The sequence below is a fragment of the Cetorhinus maximus genome, chromosome 22 (genome assembly GCF_964194155.1).
Source record: "Cetorhinus maximus chromosome 22, sCetMax3.hap1.1, whole genome shotgun sequence".
Lineage (NCBI taxonomy): Eukaryota > Metazoa > Chordata > Chondrichthyes > Lamniformes > Cetorhinidae > Cetorhinus > Cetorhinus maximus.
The window spans coordinates 75,722,293-75,747,577 of record NC_135900.1 but is presented as its reverse complement, the minus strand read 5'-3'; the positions used below and the strand labels follow the sequence as shown (position 1 = coordinate 75,747,577).

Sequence of the window (25,285 nt, the reverse complement as noted above, 5' to 3'; positions counted from 1 at the left end):
CTAGAAGCTCCTTTTCTGAGGTTATTAATTAATTCTGTTTCAAAGCACATTGCCAGGTGTAAAATAGCCAGCTCTTGGTTGGCACTAGAAAGTACTGCTGTAAGATATTGTTCAGAATGCAATCTATGCACTCCTAGGGCACAAGGAAGACACCTCTAGCCATTCAAAATAGCGCTGTATATGGTACCATATCGAGGGCTATTATAAATTGCTTACTACTTTGGAAAGTGTTGGTGAATGATCTTATTTTTATTTCATCATTGATTTTCAGCTGAACTTCAATGTGTAGCGGTCCCAGACAGACCTTACAAACAGTTCAGCATAGCTTGGTCTCTGATTTGGGCCCTACCATGTTGTTGTAGTTAAGTGTCATAATGAACTTGATACCACAGACTTGGAGAAGTATAAGATGCTGTAATAATCATTTCCATCAGAGGCAGTTGATTTCAAATGTAATGACTGTTTCGATGGTGGTCATTACTTAAATTTGTACAGCATCTTTCACAAACTCAGGACGGCGCAGTGCTTTGCGGCAAACTAAGTAGTTTTGAAGTTTGGTCACCGTTGTAATGTAGGAGAAGTCTCTCAACCAGTAATATGATAATCAGATAATCTATTTTAGTGATATTGGTCGAATGAAGAATATTGGCTAGGACACCAGGAAGATACCTCTCGCCATGGGATCTTTTACATCTACCTCAGAGGGCAGATTGGGCCTTGGTTTCATCTGAAACCCATTTGAAAGATATCCCTCCAACAGTGCAATGCTCCGTCAAAGTAGCTCTTTTAATGAAGGGTGACATTAGTACAATAGAGAGAGATTGTTTCAGTTAGAAGGTCAAGATATAGAAGCAGTTTGGGTATAAATAAGAAATAGCAAAAGAAAGAAATCACTTTGGGGTAATTTACATGTTCCCCAATGGTAGCTACACTAGAGGATGGGGTATACAGGAAAAAATAATAGGGGCTTGTAGGAAAGGTACTGCAATAACCATGGTTGATTTTAATCTTTATAGAGTTTGGATGAATCAGTTTGGCAAAGGATTACTCTCCAAATGCTTTTCCCTGATAAGGAAGTAGATAGATTAGCTATACTGCAAAATATGTTCATGCAGATAGTAAAAGCATATCTACCAACACTGCACTAAAAAAAACAATGCAGCAGATTTTGAGGTCAGTGACAAATGAATAGTGGTCGACATTAATTATAATTACATTTGCCAAAAGACTTTTATGAGCTTCTGCGCTGGATGTTCTCCACAGCCAACTAAAAAAAGTGCAGCGTTCTCTGCAAAGCATCTGGGACCTGTATGAATAGCACAAGAGACTGTGCAATGCCTTAATCAGATGGAAGAACCATAAATGAGCAGCAGAGTCTAAACTAGGAAATTTTAGTTCAAATATTGAATTCAAAAAAGAATACAAAATAAAGTGAAGGAAACAGAGATTGGATTGTGCATGTCAGAGAGGTAGGCAATTTAAAAAATATATTAAGGAATGAGATCTCATCCTTGTAAAGGATCATTTGCAAAGCCAGAGAGGTTGTTTGACAGTAACTAAAGCATCACCCAGGAGAGAGCGAGGTTATAGAGACAGTGCGGGGCTTGGGGCCTACATTTACCAGGGAGAGAAGCAGAGCGCAAACCCGGTTGGAGAACGCACAGGATACAGCTGCTGCAGCTTCAGTTTGAGAACACCAAGTTTGAAGAAAAAGGTGACATCTCAGGAAAACCACAAGTTCATTGGTTGGTGAGAAACTGCTGTTAGGGAGTGTCTTTAAATAGCTGTAAATTATAAAAGCGTATTCTCTATTAGCTACTTGGATTTAACTAAGAAACACTAGGAAAGGGGATGAAAATTTAAGTCAGTAAAATAAAGTAATATAAATAAACCAAAATACATTAAAGTTAACGCAAGGTAAGTAAAGGCACGGCAGGGCAGCTTGGTCATGTGGAATACATGTCCTGTAATATGTCGCAAGTCATGTCCTAGACGGCCACATGTGCAGAAAGTGCTGCCAGCCGCAGAAACTTGAGCTCTTGAGAGCTCAAACGGCAGCTGGAGTCAGTGGTGGGTCTGCAAGGCTGAGAGCTACGTGGATAGCACATTTAGAGAGGCTAGGAGTAGGCAGGCAGAAAGGGAATGGTGGCCGCTAGACAGTCCAAGAGAACCAGGCATGTAGTGCAGGAGTCCCCTGGGGTCCCGTTCGCTAATTGGTTTTCTGTTTTGGATACTGGTGAGGTGTTAGTTCCTCAAATGAGTGCAGTCACAGCCACGTTTGTGGCACCATGAATAGCTCAGCTGTACAGGAGGGGAGGAAGAAGAAAGGAAGAACAATAGCGAAAGGGGATTCATTAGTTAGGGGAACAGACGGGTGTTTCTGCGACACAGATGTGACTCCAGGATATTATGTTGCCTCCCTGGTGCCAGGGTCAAGGATTGTCACCAAGCTGCTGCAGGGCATTCTTCTGGAGGAGGTGGGGGGGGAAAGAGAGAGAGTGATCAGCCAGAGGTCGTGGCCCACATTGGTATCTATGACTTAGGGAGGAAGGAGGATGTGGTCCTGCAATCAGAATTTAGGGAGCTAAGTCAAAAATTAGCAAGCAGGACCTCAAATATAGTAATCTCCTGGTTACTCCCAATGCCCAGCCCTAATTGCCCTTGACAGGTGTGGGTGAGCTGCCTTCTTGAACTGCTGCAATCCATGTGGTTTAAGGTACGCCCACAGTGCTACTTGGGAGTGAGTTCTAGGATTTTGACCCATCCAAAGGGGATGACCAACTGTATTCCCAAAAGGGGGGCATTTTTCTACTGCAAAGAGTATTAAGGGTCAATGCAGGGCATACGTTTTGGAATAATCAAATTCACCAGAATGATAACAGGACTGAAAGTATTAAAGTCAGGAGTGTGATGGAATACTCTCCACTTGCCTGGATGAGTGCAGCTTCAACAACACTCAAGAAGCTTGGCACCATCCAGAACAAAGCAGTTTGCTTGATCAGCACCCTATCCGCTACCTTCAACATTCACCCCCCTCCACCGCGGGCCGACAGTGGCAGCAGTGTGTACCATCTACAAGATGCACTATAGGAACTCACCAAGGCTCCTTGGACACCACCTTCCAATCCCAGGACCTCTACCATCAAGGAGGACAAGGGCAGCAGATACATGGGAACATCACCACCTGCAAGTTCCCTCCAAGCCACAGAATCCTGACATGTAACGATATCTGCGTTCCTTAACCGTCATTGGATCAAAATCCTCGAATTCCCTCCCTAATAGCATTGTGGCTGTTTCTACACCACAAGGACTACAGCAGCTCAAGGCAGTTTCACCACCATTTTCTCAAGGGCAATTAGGAATGGGCAATAAATGCTGGCCTCACCAGCAATGCCCATATCATGTTTGTAAATCCCTTGAGTATAACAGATTAAGGGGTGTTCAAATTAAGGTGGTTAAGGTGATTAAAGGGTTTGATGGGATATTGATAAACTATTAAAGGATATGAGGAGCATGCAGGAGGGAATTAGTGCTGGTGCTCATTCAGGAAGAACCTGCAGTTCAAAGCTGCCAATGTTATCCTAACTTTTTTTTGACAATAACCCAGGCCCAGTCTCATGTTCACTAATCATCTGACACTTCTCAATGAGCCCTAAAATTTCCTTTCATCAGTCTGCAATTCTGTTGCTTTGTTCTGCAGTCACTCTTTACCATCGCTGTGCCACTGAATAACATATCTTAGAGATCCCGTTCAGTGTTTTTCAGGGCTCAACAACATGAATTTCCTAATTATTTCCTCTTAACTCACTCAAAACTCCAACGCACCATCTCCATTGCTTCAATGTGTCCTTTGTGTACTGCTGACCAGAACTGGACACAGTACCCTCACTAGTGCACTGCATAGTTTCAGCATGACATACAAAATACTTTAGCCTTCTGTTCATTTAGATGATTGCTGCATACAAGTGAATGGGCATAGTACGGGCTTTTTGGGAGAGGGAGTTCCAGATTTTCATAATTTTGTGCACGAAGAAGTGCTTTCTGACATCACCTTGAACAGCTTAGCTCTGATTTCTTTTTAAGGTTATATCCCCTTATTTTGGATTAGCCCAAGAGGAAATAGTTCCTATCTACCAACAATTCAATTATCTTAAACATCTCATTTTGGTCATCCTTTAATCTTCTATGCTCATGGAAATATAGGCCTAGTCTGTACAACCTGTCTCCATAATTTAACCCTTGCATAGTTCTGGTGAATTTACACTGCACCCACTTCCAAAGCTAATTTCACCTTCCTGGGGCGCAATGCCAAAACTGAACAGGATACTCCAGCTGAAAGTTAAACAGCTGTACCTAATTTCCACCCCCTTTGCATTCCAGCCCACTTGAGGTAAAGGCCAATATTCCATTCGTCTTATAATTTTCTTTGTACTTGTCCATGAGCTTTTAGCGATGCTAAGTGCCAGATCCCCAAACAGCCTTAAATCTCAACTTCATCTTCAACTAGATTGAAATAATTCAAAGGGCAAAAGCATTTTCCTCACATTTAGCCCCTTAGATACAAATTTACAAAGTCTAACAATGAATGGACACATAGTAGGAAGCACAAATTTCACAAGGCAAACTGGCAGAGGCAGCACTAAGAGTGAGTGCAGACACAATGTACCAGTCTCCTTCTCTGGAGCAGCAGTGTTTGGGGTAGCCAATTTGAAAGCTATGCCACACGACTGTCTGTACAGCCCCCAACAACCCATCCTGCACAATCCTGAACAGCTAGCGTCAGCAGACTGCTCCACATCAGAGGGAACCATGTCCTGATCCTGTCCTCGCAGTGGACGCACACCTGCACTTTCCGTGAGTTATTTTGGAGAAATCAGGAGTAGGAACCAAAGCTTGGTTTGCCTTCCTTAGCCCAGTGGCAACAATCAGGACAGAGCAAGAATCAAACCTTGGACTTCTAGGCTGTTTGCAGAAAATTCAATCCACTTCATCATCAGAGTGTAATTTAAAAAACTTCAATGCACATACACCAATCAGAGGAACTTCAAAAAGGGGCGAATGCTCATTTACACAAGGAGGTTAAGTCGATAAAGGGAGGAAAAGCACGTGGAATTCTTGGTTTTATAAAAACAGTTCTAAGAGATGAAAGGCTTTATTTTTGAGCAAAGTAGAGAAACTGCGGCTTTGTTCAAGAAGAGGAAATATGATCAAGGTAAATTGGGAAGGTTGCTTCAACTGGTCAGCGAATCAATAGTCGAGGTCAAAACATGAGAATCATTGCCAAAAGAGAGGAATAGCTGCATTTACTTATTTTAATGTAGAAATTTGTTAGGACGTAGAACATTGTATAAGGCAGATTCCACAAGGTTTTGAATTCAGATAAGTGCTTCAAAAAAAAAGAGACGTGAGCACAGGACATGCTCAGAGAATGGAATGATGTGATAATGCAGCAAAGAGCCAGTGTAGACATGATGAACCAACTGGCCTCTCTATAAAGATCTGTGATTTAATCAGCAAGTTTGCATTCCCAGTTTAAGTACTAATCAGAGACTTGCATTCATTGTTACATGTACCCATCTCATTTCAACTACACCTAGTTAGGAGGCTGCACTTAAATGAAGTTGTTGTTGAATACTTTTTCCTTAGATTAAAACAAGTTAAGAGTATGGAAAGAACAACAGATGATTTAATCTCAAGCAACTGAACTCATTTTCGTATATTGTACCCTCTCCAGTCCGGAAATCTATAGTTGAGTAACGCCACTTGTCCAGAATTCATTTGAGCAGACCCAAGCATTCCTTTGAGGGCACCATCATCATTTTAGGACAGTGCTTTGGCAATAGAAACAGGGAAGACACTGTATTTGGATAAGTAAAACAATTTTTATTACTGTTCCATAATTTATCATTGTTTTGTGTTTCAGGAAATTTTTTATATCCGTGTTTCCCAGCTCACACACTGTGGTTAGGTGTTCTAATGCCATTCTATAATCCAGAAAATGCCCAAATTCAGAAATGACTCAGTCCCAAGTATTCCAGACTGGAGATGGTGCAGTGTATTTGTTCTTTGAAAACTGAAACAATAGCTTACATTAGTTTAGAAGTAACAGTTTTAAGCCAGGCCTGGTCTTTAATAACTTCCAGAGAACATCACATGGCATGCTGCAGCAGCTGTCAATGCATTCTTATTCAATACTCAAATGCTGTCCCCTGCTCAATTGTCTGTTTCTTATGCAGATAAAATCAAAAGAAATATAAGCTGAAATCGACCACCTGGCTCTCTGAATGTGTTCTGCTATTTAAGATACTGGCTGATCGACTAAACTCCACCTTCCAATTGTTTCCTAATGTTCCCTTAATAACTAAAAATCTATCGCCCTCTGTCTTGAATGTACTCAATTAATTCAAAACTCACTGGGGTAAAAAAATTCCAAGGGTTCACAACCCTTCATAATTAGCTCCCTTTGACTTACTGATTACAGAAGCTGTACAGCACAGAATTAAGCCATTTGGTCCAAACAATTCATGCTGACTTACGTTCCACTTGAGCCTCCTTTCATCTTTCCTCACTAAAATCCATCATCATAACCTTCTATTCACTTCTCCCTCATGCGCTTGTCTGGCTTCTCCTTAAAGGTATCTATACTATTCACTTCAACCACTCACCGTGTAAGTGGGTTCTATGTTCTCACCACTCATTGGGTAAACAAGTTTCTTCTGAATTCCCTATTGGGTTGATTGGTGGCCTCCAGTTATGCTCTTACCCACAAGGGAAACTTTCTCTCTGTACCCACTCTATCAAAAGTTTTCACAATGCTAAAGACCTCTATTAGGTCACCCCTCAGTCTTCCTTTCTCAAGAGTGAAGAGACTCAGCCTGTCAATCTTTTCCACACATTTCTGATAGCATCCTTGTAAATCTTTTCTGCACCCTCTCCAGTGCCTCAGCCTTTTAGAAGTCATACAGATGTAATGACTGAAAGTAATGAACGCAATTCTGGAGAGAATCCATAACATTAGTGCAGTTTGGCCAAGTGGTTTAAGGCGCTAGATTTAGGCTCCAGTGTCTCAGGAGACTGGGTTCAAGTCCCACCACTACCAAAGTTTAATCAAGCTCGTTGCCTATGGCCACACTAGTCTGTAAACTCCCGATCTCATCTGATCTCGGAAAGTAAGCAGACTCAGGCCTGGTTAGTGCTTGGATGGGAGTCCGCCTGGGAATGTCAGGAGCAGGAGTAGTAAGCTTTAAGGCTCCCGTTCGCCAGCTCAGCTGGTAGAGCAGAGGACTGTAGATGACTGTAAAACTGGCATCCTTAGGTTCCTGGTTCAATTTCAGCTAAAAGAAAACCCTCCTTGTTAGGGGAGACAGTGGCATAGTCGTATTATCAATGGACTATTAACGCAGGGGTACTTGGGTTCGAATCCCACCACAGCAGCTTTTGAAATCTGAATTCTAATAAAAATACTCACAGCGACTATTATATCTTAACTAGCAAAAATCATGCTGAACTTATGGCTTCCCATACAACAGTGTTAAAAGTCAACATATGCCTTCAAGTTAATATTTGACATTCCGTAGCTGCCCTGTATGTGCAACAGCACTGAGCAAATTATCCTTGCTCCTCCCACCAACTTGTGTTCATATAATGCCTTTAAGGGAAGAAATTGCAGACCTTCGGGCCGAAGCAGCTGAAAATATTTTTAAAAAGCTGAAATCAATGGTGGAGCAATGAAAATCAAGGATACACAGAAAGCCAGAATTGGAGGAGCAGAGATAACAGGTGGTTGTAAGGGTGAAGGAGGTTACAGGTATAGGAAGGAGTGAGCTACGAAGGGCTCCAAGAACAAAGTTGAGAATTGTAAATGGTTTTATAGAATCAATTTTTAGAAAATGCTGCAATTCAGTCCATCATGCTTTCTTCTCATCTGAGGTATCTACTTGATCCCACGTTAACAATTTATTTAAAATGATTTAATTCCCTCATATTGTTGGTTGCTCTCAATTAAAATTAAAATCTTGTGATTGTGTGCATGCCCCATTAAGGTCTTGCCATTATAAATTCCTACATCTGTACTTATAATGGAATATGCATGTGTCAACTTGGCCTGCTGGAATTGCACTTTCCCATCAGGGGTTACACTACACTGCCATCATTGGTTGGCTGTGGGGTGTAGTTACAGCTTGACCAATTCACATCAACATTATCATGTATAAATGTAGATACAAAAATTGATAATGGAAATTATTTAAATATACATACACATGTACAACCAATTACATCTGCATGCCTTAAGTTCAATTTTCCCTGACTCTCAAACCTCACTTCACTTGAGGACGACTAGCCAGCTACCCATGTTGCACCCTCCTTCAATTTGAGTCCTTCCAAAACTCTACTCAGAGCAAGTCCCGTTCACCCATCATCCTTGTGCTCGCTAACCTACATTGGATCTCCACACCCAAACAGGGACTGATGAACTGCAATACAAGCACATGCTCCAACTGCTGCAACTCAATCCAGGCTGCCCCGGTTTGCGAATGTTTTGAAAATAAAGACCACCCAACGCACTCAATGGAGACTTGGTTATGCAAGACAGGATGTCAACAGTCAAATGTGCAACCGGGTTGTGGGGATGGCATAAAAGTAAAGACAACAAATTAATCTAATAATGCAGTGGCATAAAGATAATGCTTTGGCATTTTCAATTTCTTTACATAAAATACTTAACTGTGGAATGTTTTGAACCAAACACCTATCAGGTTGTGTAAACAAATGGTGACACTGATTTTCTTTGAACAAAATGTTGTAGGTTCACCTATTATAATATCAGAACATGTAGTATTGATTGAATTGGGTTCAAACATAGACTTAAGAAATTGCATTTCTTCACTGCTCAAACTGTAGGAACCCAAGCACAGAGAATCTCCAAACAATACAGATTTAATACAGTTTCATCATTGAGATAATGGTCCAGAATTCAGTCAGTGCCAAATTGCACTTGTCCAGAGATTTCCTACAAGTGTTTGCACTGGAACCTGCAGAGTTACAAAGTCCTTTTTGGCACAGTGCCCTCTACAGGGGATCTGGGGCCTGTACAAAAAGGGTAAGTGACTGTATATCTTCTTAACCAGATTGAAGAATCCTTACAGCAATGTTTTTCAACCTGGATTCCCAGAACCCAAGGGTTCCCAGAGTATCAGGTATTTTGAAAATTGTACAAAATTTTAACCAGATATATTGTTCACACATTTAATTAAAAATAATCACTCATTCAATTGTGTTTTACTTTGTTTCATTTTTCTTTATATATATTTATAGTGGAAGGGGAGGAGGGTGAAAGGGTTGGGGTTCCACAGAATTTCACAATATATGATAGGGTTCCTTAACCTAATAAAGGTCGAAAATCACAGCCTTAGAGACATGCAGTGTCTCAACCTGGATGTGTCTGTTAGAATAGTTAACTCAATGCCAAATAATGCCCAGAAAGCAAAAAGAAAGGGAAAGCAAGATGGCATTGAGAGATAGGAAACAGAAAATTGGGGGAAAACATTTGATTTTTAAATCACTAACAAAACTTAAAATCTGAAAGAATGAGAACCAACATTTGTAAAAATTCATTTTTGGTACCAGAAAGGTTATTTGGCAGTAATGAAGTCTTATCATGCTGTTAAAATTGACCAGAATGCAAAAACCCTTGCTTTTTCTGGCATCTCATAGTGGGTATCAGTCAAACATTGGAACATGTGGAAAGGCATGAAGATATAATGTTGAGTCACTCAACAGGATATTAGTATAGTGAAGCTTCCGAAGAAGGAAGGGCAACTCAGACAGCAATTTCCCAATTTCTGCACTTAACTGTGTGCCAAAAATTACTGCCCAATTTACACTTTAGTAATGCTAAATGCTGGTGAATGTTGTTAGCCTCATATTTACTGCAAAACTCAGACCATTAATTAAGCTAGTAATTTTGAGCCCTCCTCTAATGAAGGCTCACATATCATGAAGGTTCCACAGGAAGAGGATGAAGCCCTGTTTTCAGGGCTCTGACAAAGAAACACTGCAGATGGGAGATGCACCTGCTATCTCCACACTTGACAAGACAACAACACCTGGTGTTAAAATATTTTAATTCAGTACGTAAGAATGTCTCTGACCACTGGTTGCAGTTGGACTGCACCACAACATGTTGGAGACGAATGACCAGAGCAGGACATCTCGGTTAAGTTAAACCACAAATCCAGGACAAAGGCTGCAAGTTGACAGAAGGCAGGTTCAGCACTCGTGTCAGGAAACACTTCTGCGCACAAGGTAATGGAAGCAAATCATCCCAAATAGGTAGACATTAAAACAAGGATGGGAGTCAATAGTCATGCTAAAAATGTTATGACCTCTCAGAATTCTCTTGTTTCAGAAATTGTCCCTATGGATTGAAAAATTGCCAATGTCACTCCCATTACCCAAATAGGGTAAGAGAGATAAACTAGGAAACGATAGGCCTATTCGTCTCAGAGAGCACCGCCATTGATTTCTAACAGTTAGTCACATCTAATGAAAGGAATTGAATTTTGTGAGGTCATCAAGTTCTGATACAAGGCCATTCACCAGATAAGTTAACTCTTTCTCGCCACAGATGCTGCCTGAGCTAAATATATGCACTATACTCAGTTTTTATTTCCGATTTTCAGCATCAGGGGTATTTTGCTTTTGTGGCAGCTGAGTGAGTGTCTTTCGATGTGGTTATATGGGCTACCAGACAGCATTCTATAAACCGATGATTAAAAATACAGGTGCATGGAACTGGACAATCTATTGATATGAGTAGGAAATGGGTTAGGAGGTCAGAGTGTGCAGGGATTACATAATGTATGCAAACGAACAGAATGTGACTAGTGATGTTCCCCTTAGATCCATATTGGGACCTCAAACTTTTTATTACCTTTATAAATAAATTGAATATACAGCTTGCTATTCTGTCATCTGAGTTTGCGGAAGACATAGGTTAGGTGATACAGTAAATAGTGTAGATGTGAGCAGAAAGATGTGAAGGGACATCAATAAATTAAATGAGTGGACAAAAACAGTACCAGATGGAGCTCAGTGTGGAGAATGAGGGGTCATCCACTTTGGACCCAAGAAAGATAAATCAGAGTATTTTTCTAAACAGTGAGAAACTAAGAACTGTGGAGAAGCAGAGAGATTTAGGGTCCCAAGTATAATGTGCACTAAAATCTCGTGGGCAGGTACAAAAAAAAATTGAAAAGGCTAACAGAATGCTGGAACACAAACGAGTGGAAGTTACAGTTCAATAAAACTTTGGTTCAACTCCAATTACAGTACTGCATTTAGTTCTCAGAATGCATCTCAAAGAATATATTAGGATTGGTCTTGGAGGGGGCACAGTACAGATTCACCAGAATGATATCCTGGGCTAATTGTTAGCAAAGGTTTCACAGGTTCAGCTTGTATTCCTTGAATATAGGTTAAGGTATGATCCAATTTAGGTGTTTAAGGTGATCCAAGGAGTTGGTCGGGTGGACCAAGGTGAACCATTTCCGCTGGTGGCTGGGTCTAGAACAAAGGATCCTAGCCTTAAAATTAGAGTTCGGCCATTCAGGGGTGATGTCAGGAAGCACATTTTCACACAAAGGGTAGTGGAAATCTGGAAATTGCTCCCCAAAAAGCTGGTGAGGCCGCTACCAATTCAAAATGTCAAAAGTGAATTTGATATTTCTTTATTAGACAAGGGTATTAAGGGTTACAAAACCAAGGAGGTAGGAATTAAAGATACCGATCAGCCATGATCTAATTCAATGGCAGGACAGGTTCGAAGGATTGAATGACATTCTCCTACTTCTGAATTGGAGCATGAGCTGAATGGGTCAACTGTCTTCCCAAACCCAGATTTGAACTTATTTCAGTGACATATCAGCCATGCAGGGCAAACCTGACAAAAAGATAATCTTGTGGACAAGTCCCAAAAACAAACAACTCATTGTCATTTACTTCCAATGTAATACAACTAACCAGTAATGAGTCTGTTTGGAGCATAAGATACAAAGCAATATTCTTACAAATGTGGATTTTCAACTGGGTATCCTTTGAATGGAAATGAAATATATAAATTATCTGGGCATAAACTAAAGCTAGCAGAGCTAAGATTGACAGGTTCCTCTATTTAAAAACTGGATTAAAAATATTGGAGATGTCACGGCTTCACTAACAACTAGGAAAGAGAGAAAAGAGCAAGTCTAGATGGTAGGTCACAGGCCTGAAACATTAACTCAGTTTTTGTTTTGACCAATGCTGTCTGAGCTGAGCATTTCCAGCATTTCAGAATTCCAGCATCTGCAGTATTTGCTTTTGTATTGATGTAATCATCACACCCCCAGAAAGCTCCATAGTGCCTTCAACTCACGAATTACTTTTGAAGCAGTACTGTTACAGAAAATGTGGCAGCCTATTAATATACAGTGAGTGAATGACCAGAGGGTGATGTTCGAAGGAGAGAGGTTAGCCGGTGTATCAGGTGACCTCCCTGCTTCTCTTCAAACAGTGCCATAGGATCTTTTACTCACACCTCAGCAAAGCTAATTGGACCCCAGTTTGACATCTCATTCAAAGGACAGTACCTTTGACAAGGCAGCACTGCCCAAGGACTGTACTGAAACATCAACTGAAATTGCATTTTCACACCAATAGGTCCAGCTTCAATTGACCATCACCTCACTGAGATAATAGTGCAATCTGACATTCAACAGGTGACTGAGCAAAGAAAATCCAGCCATATGCAAAAGTAAGTACTTATGTGCTTTTGTCACAGATCTTATGTCACATCCCAAGCTGTGACTCCTTGTAGTGAGAAATAAAAAACATATTCCTTGTCCATCATACACACCACCTGCTGCTACAAACATATTAAGTTTAAACATAACGGTGGCATAGTGGTATTGTCACTGGATGAGTAAGTCAGAAACCCAGGATAATGCTGTGGGGACCCAGGTTTGAATCCAATCATGGCAGATGATGCAATTTGAATTCTAAAAGTCTGATAATGATCTTGAAACCATTGTCGATTGTCATAAAAATCCATCTGGTTCACAAGTGTCCTTATCTGGTTTGGCCTACATGTGATTCCAGACCCACAGCAGTGTGGCTGACTCTCAAATGCCATAGCAAGTGACTCAGTTCTCAAGGGCAATTAGGGTTGGGCAATAAATGCTTGCCTAGCCAGCGAGGCCCCCCATCCCATGAATGCTACATGGTCATTTTCTAATGCCATATTGCTCCCCAAAATTAAAATATCTTAGTTTCAGGGAAATTTGTTCAATCAATGGATTTCTTGCTTGGATCAATTCTTGTCTGCAAGAGTCACAGGTAAATAGTGTTGCCAAGCTTAGTGAGCTTAAAATAAGATGGACATTTAAGATAGTCTACTTTGCAATCCGCCTGCACATGGCATTTTTTAAAAAATTCATGGGACGTGGACAACGCTGGCTAGGCCAGCATTTATTGCCCATCCCTAATTGCCCTTGTTCAGAGGGCATTTAAGAGTCAACCACATTGGAGTCACATGTAGGCCAGGTAAGGATGGTAGATTTCCTTCCCTAAAGGACATTAGTGAGCCAGATGCGTTTTTATGGCAATTGACAATGATCCATGATCATCATCTGATCTTTAATTCCAGATTTTTTTTTACTGAATTCAAATTCCACCATCTGCCGTGATGAGATTTGAACCTGGGTCCCCAGGGCATTATCCTGGGTCTCTGGGTTACTAGTCCAGTGAGAATTCCACTATGCCACCACCTCCCCACATGACTGTTTCACATTTGGGTTCTGCTTCACCTTCATCTGATAAACACACCCAACACGTTTCCAGCAATGGCTTCTTTTCCCAGCACTACATGATTCCCTCCATTATAATCCAAGGTTCCATCCTTTGGCATGTCTTCTGAATTTGCACACTGTCCTTTGCTGCACCAATCATAGACAGAGTCAGTTTCCACATGCCTGCAAAGACAGCTATTTCTACCAGCTTAATAACAGTCCCTGGCAACTTGATGTCAGCTTAGTGATGAATGGCCTACAACTTTCTTCGTCTACAATTCAGCAACCATATTTTCCTATTTGTGGTGTTTTAGGATATTCATTTACACTGAAGACGCTTTCTAAATACACACTGTTAATACATAATACACTTGGTGGTAACTTTTTAATTCATAACCTCAATCGTTCCACTGATCGCACTATAGACCTGTACCAATTGGTTTTTCAGCTATACAGTTCAAAACTTTGCACAGACACAATCTAAGGAGCAAAAACATCTGTCCTGTTTTGTTTAAGAATAGTCTGAGAATTTCACCACCACGTAACTAATTCTGGTGACAATACTGATTAAAATGTAGATACACTCCCTTAGGATGGCAACAAAAAGGATTTGTTAACATGTTTCATATTTACAACTACACAAAGGTTGGCATGTTGTTCAACTGCCGCACTTTAGAGAACTCAAGTCCTCTGAAATCTAAAACTCATTCACTTTCAGTAAATAATCATTTGTTCTTCCCTACAACTCCTATGGTCTTTAGTTACAATACATCTCAATAAGACCTTAATCCATCATTGTGAATGAGAAGTTCTTTTAATCCTCAGTCAAAGTCAAACCCCCCAACAAAATCAAAAGACGATAAAATTCAGAGGTTATTGTACTGCTGTTTCTTGGACCTCAAGTGCAATTTGGCTGCAGTAAGTATATCTCAAAGATAATTTGTACGCTGTGAAATGTTTTACGGCATGGAGGATGTGAAAGGCGAGATGTAGAAGCAAGAAATAAAAACAAAAAGATGCTGGAAAAACTAAGCAGGTCTGACAGCATCTATGAAGAGAGAAAGAGTTAACGTTTCGAGCCCGCATGACTCTTCAAAGTGAAAGAGAAGTAGAAATATAATGGGTTTTATACTGTTTAAAAGGGGGTGGAGCAAAATGGAAGGTCAGGGATAGGTGGGAGCACAGGAGATTGACAAAGATGTCATAGGCACAAGACAAAGGGAGTGTTAACAGTAGGGTTAAAGACTAAAGGTCTTCTCTCCTGAGCTCCCACCTATCCCTGACCTATTTTGTTCCACCTGCTTCAACCCCTCAAACACTATAAATTCAAATTTCATTTCTATTTCTCTTTCGCTCTGAAGAAAAGTCATATGGACTCGAAATGTTAACTCCCTTTCTCTATCCACAGATGCTAACAGACCTGAGTTTTTCCAGAATTATCTGTTCTTATTTCAGATTTCCAGCATCCGCAGTATTTTCCAGAATTATCTGTTCTTATTTCAGATTTCCAGCATCCGCAGTATATTTTATATTTATGTAAAAGCAAGGTTTGGATTTCTTGTGCTTCTCTCAAAAGATGGTCTCAGTAGAAACAACTCATCACATCAACAAAGCTCAGATGCGAACTTACCTCTTCTTGCATGGGCACTATCCATGTCTTATTGATACTCATGTCAATTACCACTCAACATTGTGACTATTTCAACTCACTGCTAGGTATATGAGTATAATGTCAGGTTAAAGACTCAACAAAAATCTAATTTTTGCTGCCAATTTTTGTGCAAAATAAACATCTGCATTTTGGGCAACAGAACATTTTCTATTTCAGGCATCCAGTGCCAGCATCAAGCAACCCAAGCACAGTACAGCTCAAACAGCAGAGGTGCAGAATAAAACTTCCTCTACCCTGCCTCAATCACAGCAAAGCATTTCAAACACAATAGGAAGATGCTTTTCCATTTCCCACACCAGCCACCTTGTGATCAGACTTAGGCTCTCAACAGTGCAAGATAGGGGCATTCTTGTGCTCCCACTGAAAGAAATGGACTGACATGCTCAAACTAATTTTACACTGAACTCTTACATCAACCGAAAGGAGGAAACTTGAACCAAGTATTTGAAATCCACTGGCACCCAGGCTATGACTTTAGATTTTAATTTTAAAGCTGAGATTATCCAAAAGTACAAAGGGCGAAGGCAGGTATAAGGAGTTAGGTCACAGGGCAGCCATGATCTCACTCAATGACAGAACAAGCTCAAGGGGCCTATCCATGTTCCGACACTCCTGGAAGGTTGAATTTCACTAAAAATGCTTAGAATGAAGTACAGGGCTGCCACCGATGGCTGTGTACAGGCTGAAATCAGTCACCTGGACACCAAAATAATCTGCGCATAAGCACAGGTACTTCATATATATTTGCAAGTAGGTGTATGTGCTGCCACTGGGATATTAACCACATGAAAAGCTGAGATGTACATTTTTCACTTACTGCACTGCAGCTGCTTCTTTCATTCAAATTTCAGCAAAATCCAACATTTTTCAATCTTCATTTGATATGTGAAAAAAGGACAATTGATTTTTTTTCCATGCTTGGGTGGGCTAGAAAGAATATTTTGGCATGTCTACACTGGGGTGAAGTACGGCTAGATACAGGCCTGTCACTGGAGGTCAGGGCAATTTGGGAAAGATTACAAACAGTTTCCAGCACAGAGGCAGATCATTCAGCCCAGCAGGGTTATGCTTTTGTTTATACCCTCACCTTACTTTGTCTCATCCTACCAACATATCTATGAAGGCCACACCAGACATGTCTGGCACAGTGAAGTGTGTTGGCTCGAGTGTGATTTTACTTCAAGTGCGTCACTACAAATCCACTAAAGAGTTCAATGAGAAACCGCTTACAATTGTTAGAAGTAAAACTCCAATACCAAGTTCCAGTTTTGCAAAACCGAATTTGCTGAAGGAGTCTCAGATCAATCAACATTAGTCTGGACAAGGATTGAGTTTCAAAACTGGACGGGAAACAGACTAATGGACTATGTTAAGTTCCATGCAGCCTCTGCTCTTGGAGGTCCCAGGCACATCATGCATTTGTTTTTTCTTTATTCTTTCACGGGATGTTGTTGTTGCCCATCCCCAATTATGTGAGGCTTGCTAGGCCATTTCAGAGGGCAGTGAAGAGTCAACCACACTATTCTGGATCTGTCACACATAGGCCAGACCAAGTAAGGATGGCAGATTTTCTTCCCTAAAGGGCAGTGACCCAGATGGGTTTTTATGACAATCAATGAGAGAATAGCTTTATATTTCAGCTTTATTAATTGAATTTAAATTCCACCAGCTGCCGTAGTGGGGTTTGAACCCGTGTCCCCAGGGCATTAGTTTGGGCCTCTGGATTACTGGTCCAGTGATATTACCACAACACCACCACATCTCCCTCATTAGTCTTGGTCTCTGCGGCACGAAAGATGGGCAGTAACAAAGCAGATCATTCCTCTGCTCTATTGATGCATCAAGTTCATCCCTGCATGGCAGAAACAAAGGTGGAGGGTAAACTGTTATTTAGACAAAATATAATGGCTTTGTAGCCTATGGGAGTTAAAGCATCTTAACTGGACTGTGAGCATGCAGCAACGTTAGCTTCCATACTCACTCATCGGACTATTTTACATTTGAGTCGGGCATGATGGATAATGCTCTATCAGTTAATAGTCACAAAAGTCTTGGGTCACTCTGGCAATCCTTTAGGGCTGCTATCCTTGATCCATCACTGTTTAGAAAAAAGAGATTGGACATTTTTCTTACTTCAAAATTCATGCAGGGGTCCAAGAACACATGACCTCAGCTTTGTAATATTTAAGTATTAAATATTTAGCACTCAAAGCAATCTGCATGCCATTCCTGTTTAGTTGACTAATTACACCCTCCCACCCCCAAGTCAGAATGCAAAATTTTAACTCAACATCACCCAGTATGTTATAGCAATGCTGGTGCTACTCACTTCAGTCACAGGCCTCTTGTTTTTTCCCCCACAGCAACAAAAGCAAACTTGCATTTATATAGCGCCTTTAACATAAATGTCCCAAGGTGCTTCACAGCAGCATTATAAAACAAAATATAACAGCGAGCCACGTATGGAGATATTAGGTCAGATGACTGAAAGCTTGACCAGACGTAGGTTTTAAGGAATGTCTTAAAAGTGGAAAGCAGGGTACAGAGACAGAGAGGTGTAGGTAGGGTATTCCAGAACTTAGGGCCGAGGCAACCGAAGGCATGGCAACCAATGGTGTAGCAATTACAATTAGGGATGCACATGGGACCAGAATTAGATGACTGCAGTATCCAAGGGTGATGAGTTGAAATGTGTTGATTGGCTGGGATTTTATAACCACTTGTGGTAATGTATTCCTTATTCTAATAATCTTTAGAGTCTCTTCCATGGTTCAGAATCTATCCCGAGTTCTGGCCCCTTTATGCCAATTTAATAACCAGTGCAAATGTTTCGGTTTACCATCTGAAACCCTTCCATTATTTTGGACAGCTAAATTCAATTGCCATCTTAACCTTTGCTGCTTTAGTTAACAAGTCCCTACTTCATTTCACCAAACCCCACCCCAAATTGCTCAGATCAGATAGTTTTCCTCTTTGTTGAGGCAGTCAGTTATCCATGTCTCTCAACACTGCCCAAAAATAACACGTGCTTCACAACACAGCATCCAGATTTACATCAGGAAGTGACAGGTGAAGCTCCAGGTAACAGCTCTGAATTTTAGACCACATATACAGCCCTTATCTGCTGCTATTGCAAATAAGTCAAATTTTATTTTATAATGCAATTGTGAAATAACACTGGCCAGTCAAGATGGGGATTTTAAACCATGCTTCAGAGTCCTTGCACACTGTACAGTGGAGGCTGGCTAACACAGATAGTCATGATGTTTGGCAAATCTAAACACGAGACATTGAACAGTCACTGACTTTTTGCATCATCTTGCTACCAGGATAGCTGTTACATGTCAATTTCTTTTCTCGATTTGGCACCGAAATTAACTGAGGACAACATTGCAAGGTTCTATGTGGGACTGTGCTGAACAGAAGGATAAACGGACCAGCCAGCAATATGAACTGCTTATCACCCGAGAAAATGAGAAAGCTTTATGTGTTAAAAAGAACCAATCAAGTACAATACATCTATTGGTTTTGCTGGAGTGCCACCGGAACTTTGTCGCCCAACTTGCTTCTCCAGATTACTGGCACACAGGCAGTCAAAGTAATAGACAAAGGTGGAAAATCACTTTACATGCTACTCTGGCCTCCATCCTCCTCCAGGTTACTCACCAACCCACCCACTGTAAAATTCCCTCAAAATTACAGAAACTATTGCAAATGGATTTAAAATATTAAATATGAAACATTAATTTTATAAGTAGTTAAATATGAAGCTCTACACTGCTGAATATTATACTAACAATGTGTACTTAGGCACAGGCAGAAGATTGGTCACAAGCACAAAATACAAGATGGGGGGACATAACTCATCAAGCAGGCGCCGTGTCTTCAGATGAGGAAGGGAGAATAAAGCAGAAAACTGAAATTAAATAACCAATTCCAAATGTATAAATTGGCTGGATGGGCAAGCCATGTGTGCTGAGGAATGCTTTTCTCCTGATTACTGTTTGATAAGGCAGTAAGTACAATTATTAGGCAGTGCGATATTGCCTCAAGAACACCACATTTGACGGTCCTGCTACTGAAAGGAATTCTTCATTCTGTTATCTTGCACATCTTCAGTTCTCCAAAGCAATGAAGTTTTGCCAAATTAGTTAAGCAAATGGGCTGATGTTCCAGGGCACAGTTCATTGCATGAATGGGACTTAAGATGGGGATTTTGCAAAAACTCTCAGGTATGAGATCAGAAAACCCATTTAACATGCTTATATGACCAAATATATTTCATAAGATTAATTTCTCTCATCACAATTGATGCAATTCCAATGGCCCTCTCCAAACACCACTGAAATGTGCAATAAATTTTAAACATTGCAGATAATGGCAACCTCTCCCCCTCCAAACCCCCACCGCTCCTGCATGCCCAACTGGAAGCAGCGCGACACAGATGTTCTGAAGCCTTGCCAAAGTGACCATACTTCCTGTGTGAAGTTTGATGATACTAGCAAGATATTCAACCTGAGGTATTACAGCCAAGTTCAATGCTGTCCTGATCGAGCATTCATACATGCATTTTTTCCAGCACAGGTCAGTGAGTCACTGGTTCAAAAGCCCTGGTTAGCTCACACTATCACCCCTACCTCACCTGCCCCACACCAGGACTTTGAGGACAGTTGGTCCAGCCCTACAACAGTGAAACAAATTGAGCACAGATGAGCAATCATTATTAGGATTTTGTGATCTGTGTGTCCACGAACAACAAATGGAGTTGACCAATGTATCTAAACAGCAATTTTATCTTTAACAATACAGGTTCATACCTTAGAACACAGGACAGCTCCAATTAACACAGATATCAAACAATGCAGATATCAAACAATGTTGGCTGGACCAATAAGACTTAAATCTGTGCAAGTGGCACCTCAACACAAGAACCAGCGAAACAAAGTGCAGTGTAAAACTATATCGGAACTCCACTGTTGTGGTTCGTTATCTAGTTAATGCCTGGCAGTGTCCACCAGTTGCAGCTAAACTGATGCACTTCGAAACAAGTAAAAACTATTTGGACAGGCTCAGCAAGTTCTGATGAGCATCTGAATCTCACAATCCAGGGATCCCAAGTTGGACCTCTCGTCTGAACTAACTTAGAGGCAGTTTTGTATGTGTTCCAAAATAGGCATCAGCATTTCTGAATGGAGAGAACAATACATTAGAGCTACTGTCGCACACTGATAAGTCTTGTACATGAATTATGGCTGCGTGGATGATGTATGAAGGCACCTGATCACAGCAACGGGCAAAGGCCTTGGCAAAGGGGAGAAAAAATAGTTGAGACAAAAATTTATCCTGAAATCATCCCCTTTCATTATTGAACAAAAACACAAATTATGAAATATAGTTTGCATCATGAACACAGCAAGAAAATTCTCAATCCCCATAACACCACATTTGCAAACTACCTGCCCCAAATAAATTTTGCCACCCTCAGAACCAATTAAATTTATTATTGTTGCTACTGCTGGGTAGATATACTTACAAGACTGAAAAAATACGAGATAGCACCACAAACTGAGAGTTGTCAAGAACCACTGAATTGCAATAAATTTATCAAGTGTCAAGTAATGCTGTTACAATTTTGTGAAGAGTCTTTTTTTCTAAACTATTATATATATATATATATCAGATTGGGAGCTCCAATGCAAACAGGACTGTAGCCATTCATGAAAGCCCATCAGGGCAATTAGGGGCAGGTAATAATTACAGCTCTTCCCAAACATTTTTATTTGAAATTGAGCACAATATGGTCAATGAGATGCTTCCATTCCCTCCCCAGCAGCCCTGCATTTCCTCTAACCTGTCATGCAAAGCCAACTTCTCCTGCTTTGTCTTTCTCCTTTTAAACACATAGATGTCAACATTCAAAAATATTAAAATTCGTCTTACATTCTGTATTTTTAAAAGGCTAAGCTCCTTTACTTCCCCTCCCTCACTAGCAATTCTATATATCAATGTAAAAGACAGATGATAAATATTAAATGTTCACCATTCCTCTTTGAAACTCCAGGACTGTTGTTCCTAAATTAAACATGAACAGTTCTAACTTGATATTAATATAATCACTTAAATCCTTATAGCCAAAGCAAAAAGTAGGAAACGTGCAACAAGAACAATTTTTTTAACGTACTTAATTATCATTCCCAATCACGCAGGTGGATAAAATGCCTGCACTTATTCAGAAACGAATAAACAATAACCTTCGTCCCTTGTACTCATTTCTGTAAACTCCCCCTTGCATGGATCTGAAACTCAAACTGTTAACAATGAAGCAAAATCTAAGAATAAGTGGGGGGGCTATTTGATGCCTATCGGCTCACAAATAAAAATAGAACACCGCTTGCACTTCCCGCTCAGTTACTGCCTTTCCTCAAGCCCACTTGCAGAGGGGGGGGGGCAAGTGAACTTTTTACTTTCTTAAAAAAAAAACTACCATTTGTATAGCAAATTCACACCAATCGCCGTATTTTATATATTTTAAAAAAAAAGGAAAAAAAAAATACGCTAAAATTGCGCGATGGGAAGAAAGGAAGTGGAGGGTAATCCTTACCCCCAGAGTGGAGAGGGAAAAATGAAATCCCTGTCTCCTCAACGTTCAAACAATTGCAACTCTCCCTCTCCATTAAAATGGTGATAAGGACAGGGCCTCCCTCCCTTTCCTCCGCCTGTCTCCGGCTCCCTCCCCCGCCGCCCGCCGGTGCCGCTTTTCCCCAGTGATGCTTGGGGCTGCTGCGGCCTGGCTGTGCCGCTGAAGCCTCCGTGTAGCAGAGACCCAGACTCCCAGTGCCTCCCTCCCTCCCTCCCTCCTCACACTCACTCTCTCTCCCACTCACAGTTTAAACTCAGCAGGAGCTCTGAACGCTCTGTCCTTCCTTTGATCCCGTGTCGTTCTCTGCTTGGCGTTGAGGTGTTGTTTATCTTCTTTTCCCTTGATCGGAGGGGGTTGTTTTTTTTTTTGCTCCCTCCTCTCCTCTATTGCGGATAATTTGATCTATAATTATATATCTCCGGCGCTGCTCCAGTTTACACACCGGCCACCATTTTTTTTCTCTCCTCTCCCTAGGAAACTCGCACGGAGTCTGCGCAGGGAAACGGCTGCGCCTGCGCCTACCGCCCCACCGGCGACCGTTACCCTTTCCCTCGGAGCCCCGCCCCCCCCCCCCCGGCCAACCCGCGAGCGACTCTGGGATATGTAGTCCGCCAACGGCACGCCTTTCCCTTCAAGGAGGCGCTCGCCTACATTTCCCGGACACCCCCCTCCCCCTCGCGCCGTAGATTTTGGTTTCTCAGAAAAATGCCCCCATCCCAGTCGTTTCGATTTCACAACCAACCCTGCATTCAAATGACCTACCCTAAGCATTTTTTTTAAAAAAAGGGGCCGGTGTGATATTTTCAAGGCAACGTTTTAATTGGGTTGGGTGGGAGGGGGCAGGTGTGAGAGGTCACTTCCGGTGTCCTGTCGCCGGGCATGCTGGCGTTTGTAGTCCGGGTGGATGGGTCACGTGCCGCTCCCCCCTTACCCTCCCTTCTGCTCGTTGAGCCTGGTTGACGGACGGAAGGTTCGGGAGCTTAGCAAATCTCCAGCGGGGGGAGTTGGGGCTGGTGGTTGGAGGGTCAATCGGCTGGTGTGGGCACGGTTAAAGTGGTTGGCGGGGGTGCAGACTGCTTTTCCCCGGGCAGGCCGGGAGTTGTCGGTTCCGGTTCCTCTCCAAGATGGCAGTCGTGACCATGGCGGTAAATTCAGGTCAGTGACTGGGAGAGACGGAGAGGCTTAGAATCTCGGTCAGACCCGCATCTCAGGCACACCAACATTACTAAACTCTTAAGTCTCAGCCCCCCGCCTCAGTGTGGACTGAACCCCCTACCCCACGCCCCCATCTGCGATCATAGCCCGTTCGCCCCTTCCTGCTTGTTTGTCTCCAGCAAAACTTACAATAGTTGAGGGGCAAAGAAGTGGGGGGAGAGGGGAGTCGAAGGGGGGGGGGGTGGTGAAGGAAGAGAGGGGGGGGTGAAGAAGGAAGAGTGGGGGTGAAGAAGGAAGAGAGGGGGGGTGAAGAAGGAAGAGAGGGGGGGTGAAGAAGGAAGAGAGGGGGGGTGAAGAAGGAAGAGAGGGGGGGTGAAGAAGGAAGAGAGGGGGGGTGAAGAAGGAAGAGTGGGGGGTGAAGAAGGAAGAGAGGGGGTGAAGAAGGAAGAGTGGGGGTGAAGAAGGAAGAGTGGGGGGTGAAGAAGGAAGAGTGGGGGTGAAGAAGGAAGAGGGGGGGTGAAGAAGGAAGAGTGGGGGGGGTGAAGAAGGAAGAGTTGGGGGGGATGAAGAAGGAAGAGTGGGGGGGATGAAGAAGGAAGAGTGGGGGGGGATGAAGAAGGAAGAGTGGGGGGGGATGAAGAAGGAAGAGTGGGGGGGGTGAAGAAGGAAGAGTGGGGGGGTGAAGAAGGAAGAGTGGGGGGAGGTGAAGAAGGAAGAGTGGGGGGGGGGTGAAGAAGGAAGAGTGGGGGGGGGGTGAAGAAGGAAGAGTGGGGGGGGGGTGAAGAAGGAAGAGAGTGGGTGAAGAAGGAAGAGAGTGGGGGTGAAGAAGGAAGAGTGGGGGTGAAGAAGGAAGAGAGGGGGGGTGAAGAAGGAAGAGAGTGGGTGAAGAAGGAAGAGAGTGGGGGTGAAGAAGGAAGAGTGGGGGTGAAGAAGGAAGAGAGGGGGGGGTGAAGAAGGAAGAGAGGGGGGTGAAGAAGGAGGAGGGGGGGTGAAGAAGGAGGAGGGGGGGTGAAGAAGGGAAGAGTGGGGGTGAAGAAGGAAGAGAGGGGGGGGTGAAGAAGGAAGAGGGGGGGTGAAGAAGGAAGAGGGGGGGTGAAGAAGGAAGAGTGGGGGTGAAGAAGGAAGAGAGGGGGTGAAGAAGGAAGAGAGGGGGTGAAGAAGGAAGAGTGGGGGGGTGAAGAAGGAAGAGTGGGGGTGAAGAAGGAAGAGAGGGGGGGTGAAGAAGGAAGAGTTGGGGATGAAGAAGGAAGAGTGGGGGGGGGGATGAAGAAGGAAGAGTCGGGGGGGATGAAGAAGGAAGAGTGGGGGGGGATGAAGAAGGAAGAGTGGGGGGGGGATGAAGAAGGAAGAGTGGGGGGGGATGAAGAAGGAAGAGTGGGGGGGGGGTGAAGAAGGAAGAGTGGGGGGGGATGAAGAAGGAAGAGTGGGGGGGGGTGAAGAAGGAAGAGTGGGGGGGGTGAAGAAGGAAGAGTGGGGGGAGGTGAAGAAGGAAGAGTGGGGGGGGTGAAGAAGGAAGAGTGGGGGTGAAGAAGGAAGAGTGGGGGTGAAGAGGGGGGTGGTGAAGAAGGAAGAGTGGGGGGAGGTGAAGAAGGAAGAGTGGGGGTGAAGAAGGAAGAGTGGGTTGAAGAAGGAAGGGGGGGGTTGAAGAAGGAAGAGGGGGGGTGGTTGAAGAAGGAAGGGGGGGGGGTTGAAGAAGGAAGGGGGGGGGTTGAAGAAGGAAGGGGGGGCATTGAAGAAGGAAGAGGGGGGTTGAAGAAGGAAGAGGCGGGGGGGTTGAAGAAGGAAGGGGGGGGTTGAAGAAGGAAGAGGCGGGGGGGTTGAAGAAGGAAGGGGGGGGTTGAAGAAGGAAGGGGGGGGGGTTGAAGAAGGAAGAGGCGGGGGGGTTGAAGAAGGAAGAGGCGGGGGGGGGTTGAAGAAGGAAGAGAGGGGGGTTGAAGGAGGAAGAGAGGGGGGTTGAAGGAGGAAGAGAGGGGGGTTGAAGGAGGAAGAGAGGGG

The 25,285-nt window shown here is 42.8% G+C and overlaps 2 protein-coding genes and 1 pseudogene across 5 annotated transcripts in view; 2 read left to right on the top strand and 1 right to left on the bottom strand.

Moving 5' to 3' along the window:
- The window catches only part of cnot4b (CCR4-NOT transcription complex, subunit 4b), a 143,711-nt gene extending 121,104 nt beyond the window's left edge, over nucleotides 1-22,607 (bottom strand). For all 4 annotated transcript variants that reach the window (XM_078568535.1, XM_078568537.1, XM_078568536.1 and 1 more), the window contains exon 1: nucleotides 22,380-22,607. The gene's annotated coding sequence lies outside the window, so the exon portion shown is untranslated. The remainder of the gene's footprint in view (nucleotides 1-22,379) is intronic.
- LOC144696841 (5S ribosomal RNA) lies at nucleotides 7,119-7,237 on the top strand (annotated as a pseudogene).
- Nucleotides 22,608-23,147: 540 nt separating the features above from the next.
- The window catches only part of nup205 (nucleoporin 205), a 106,718-nt gene continuing 104,580 nt past the window's right edge, over nucleotides 23,148-25,285 (top strand). The window contains exon 1 of the mRNA XM_078568534.1: nucleotides 23,148-23,290. Within this exon, the coding sequence (XP_078424660.1) occupies nucleotides 23,260-23,290 (31 nt within the window). The 5' untranslated portion in view covers nucleotides 23,148-23,259. The remainder of the gene's footprint in view (nucleotides 23,291-25,285) is intronic.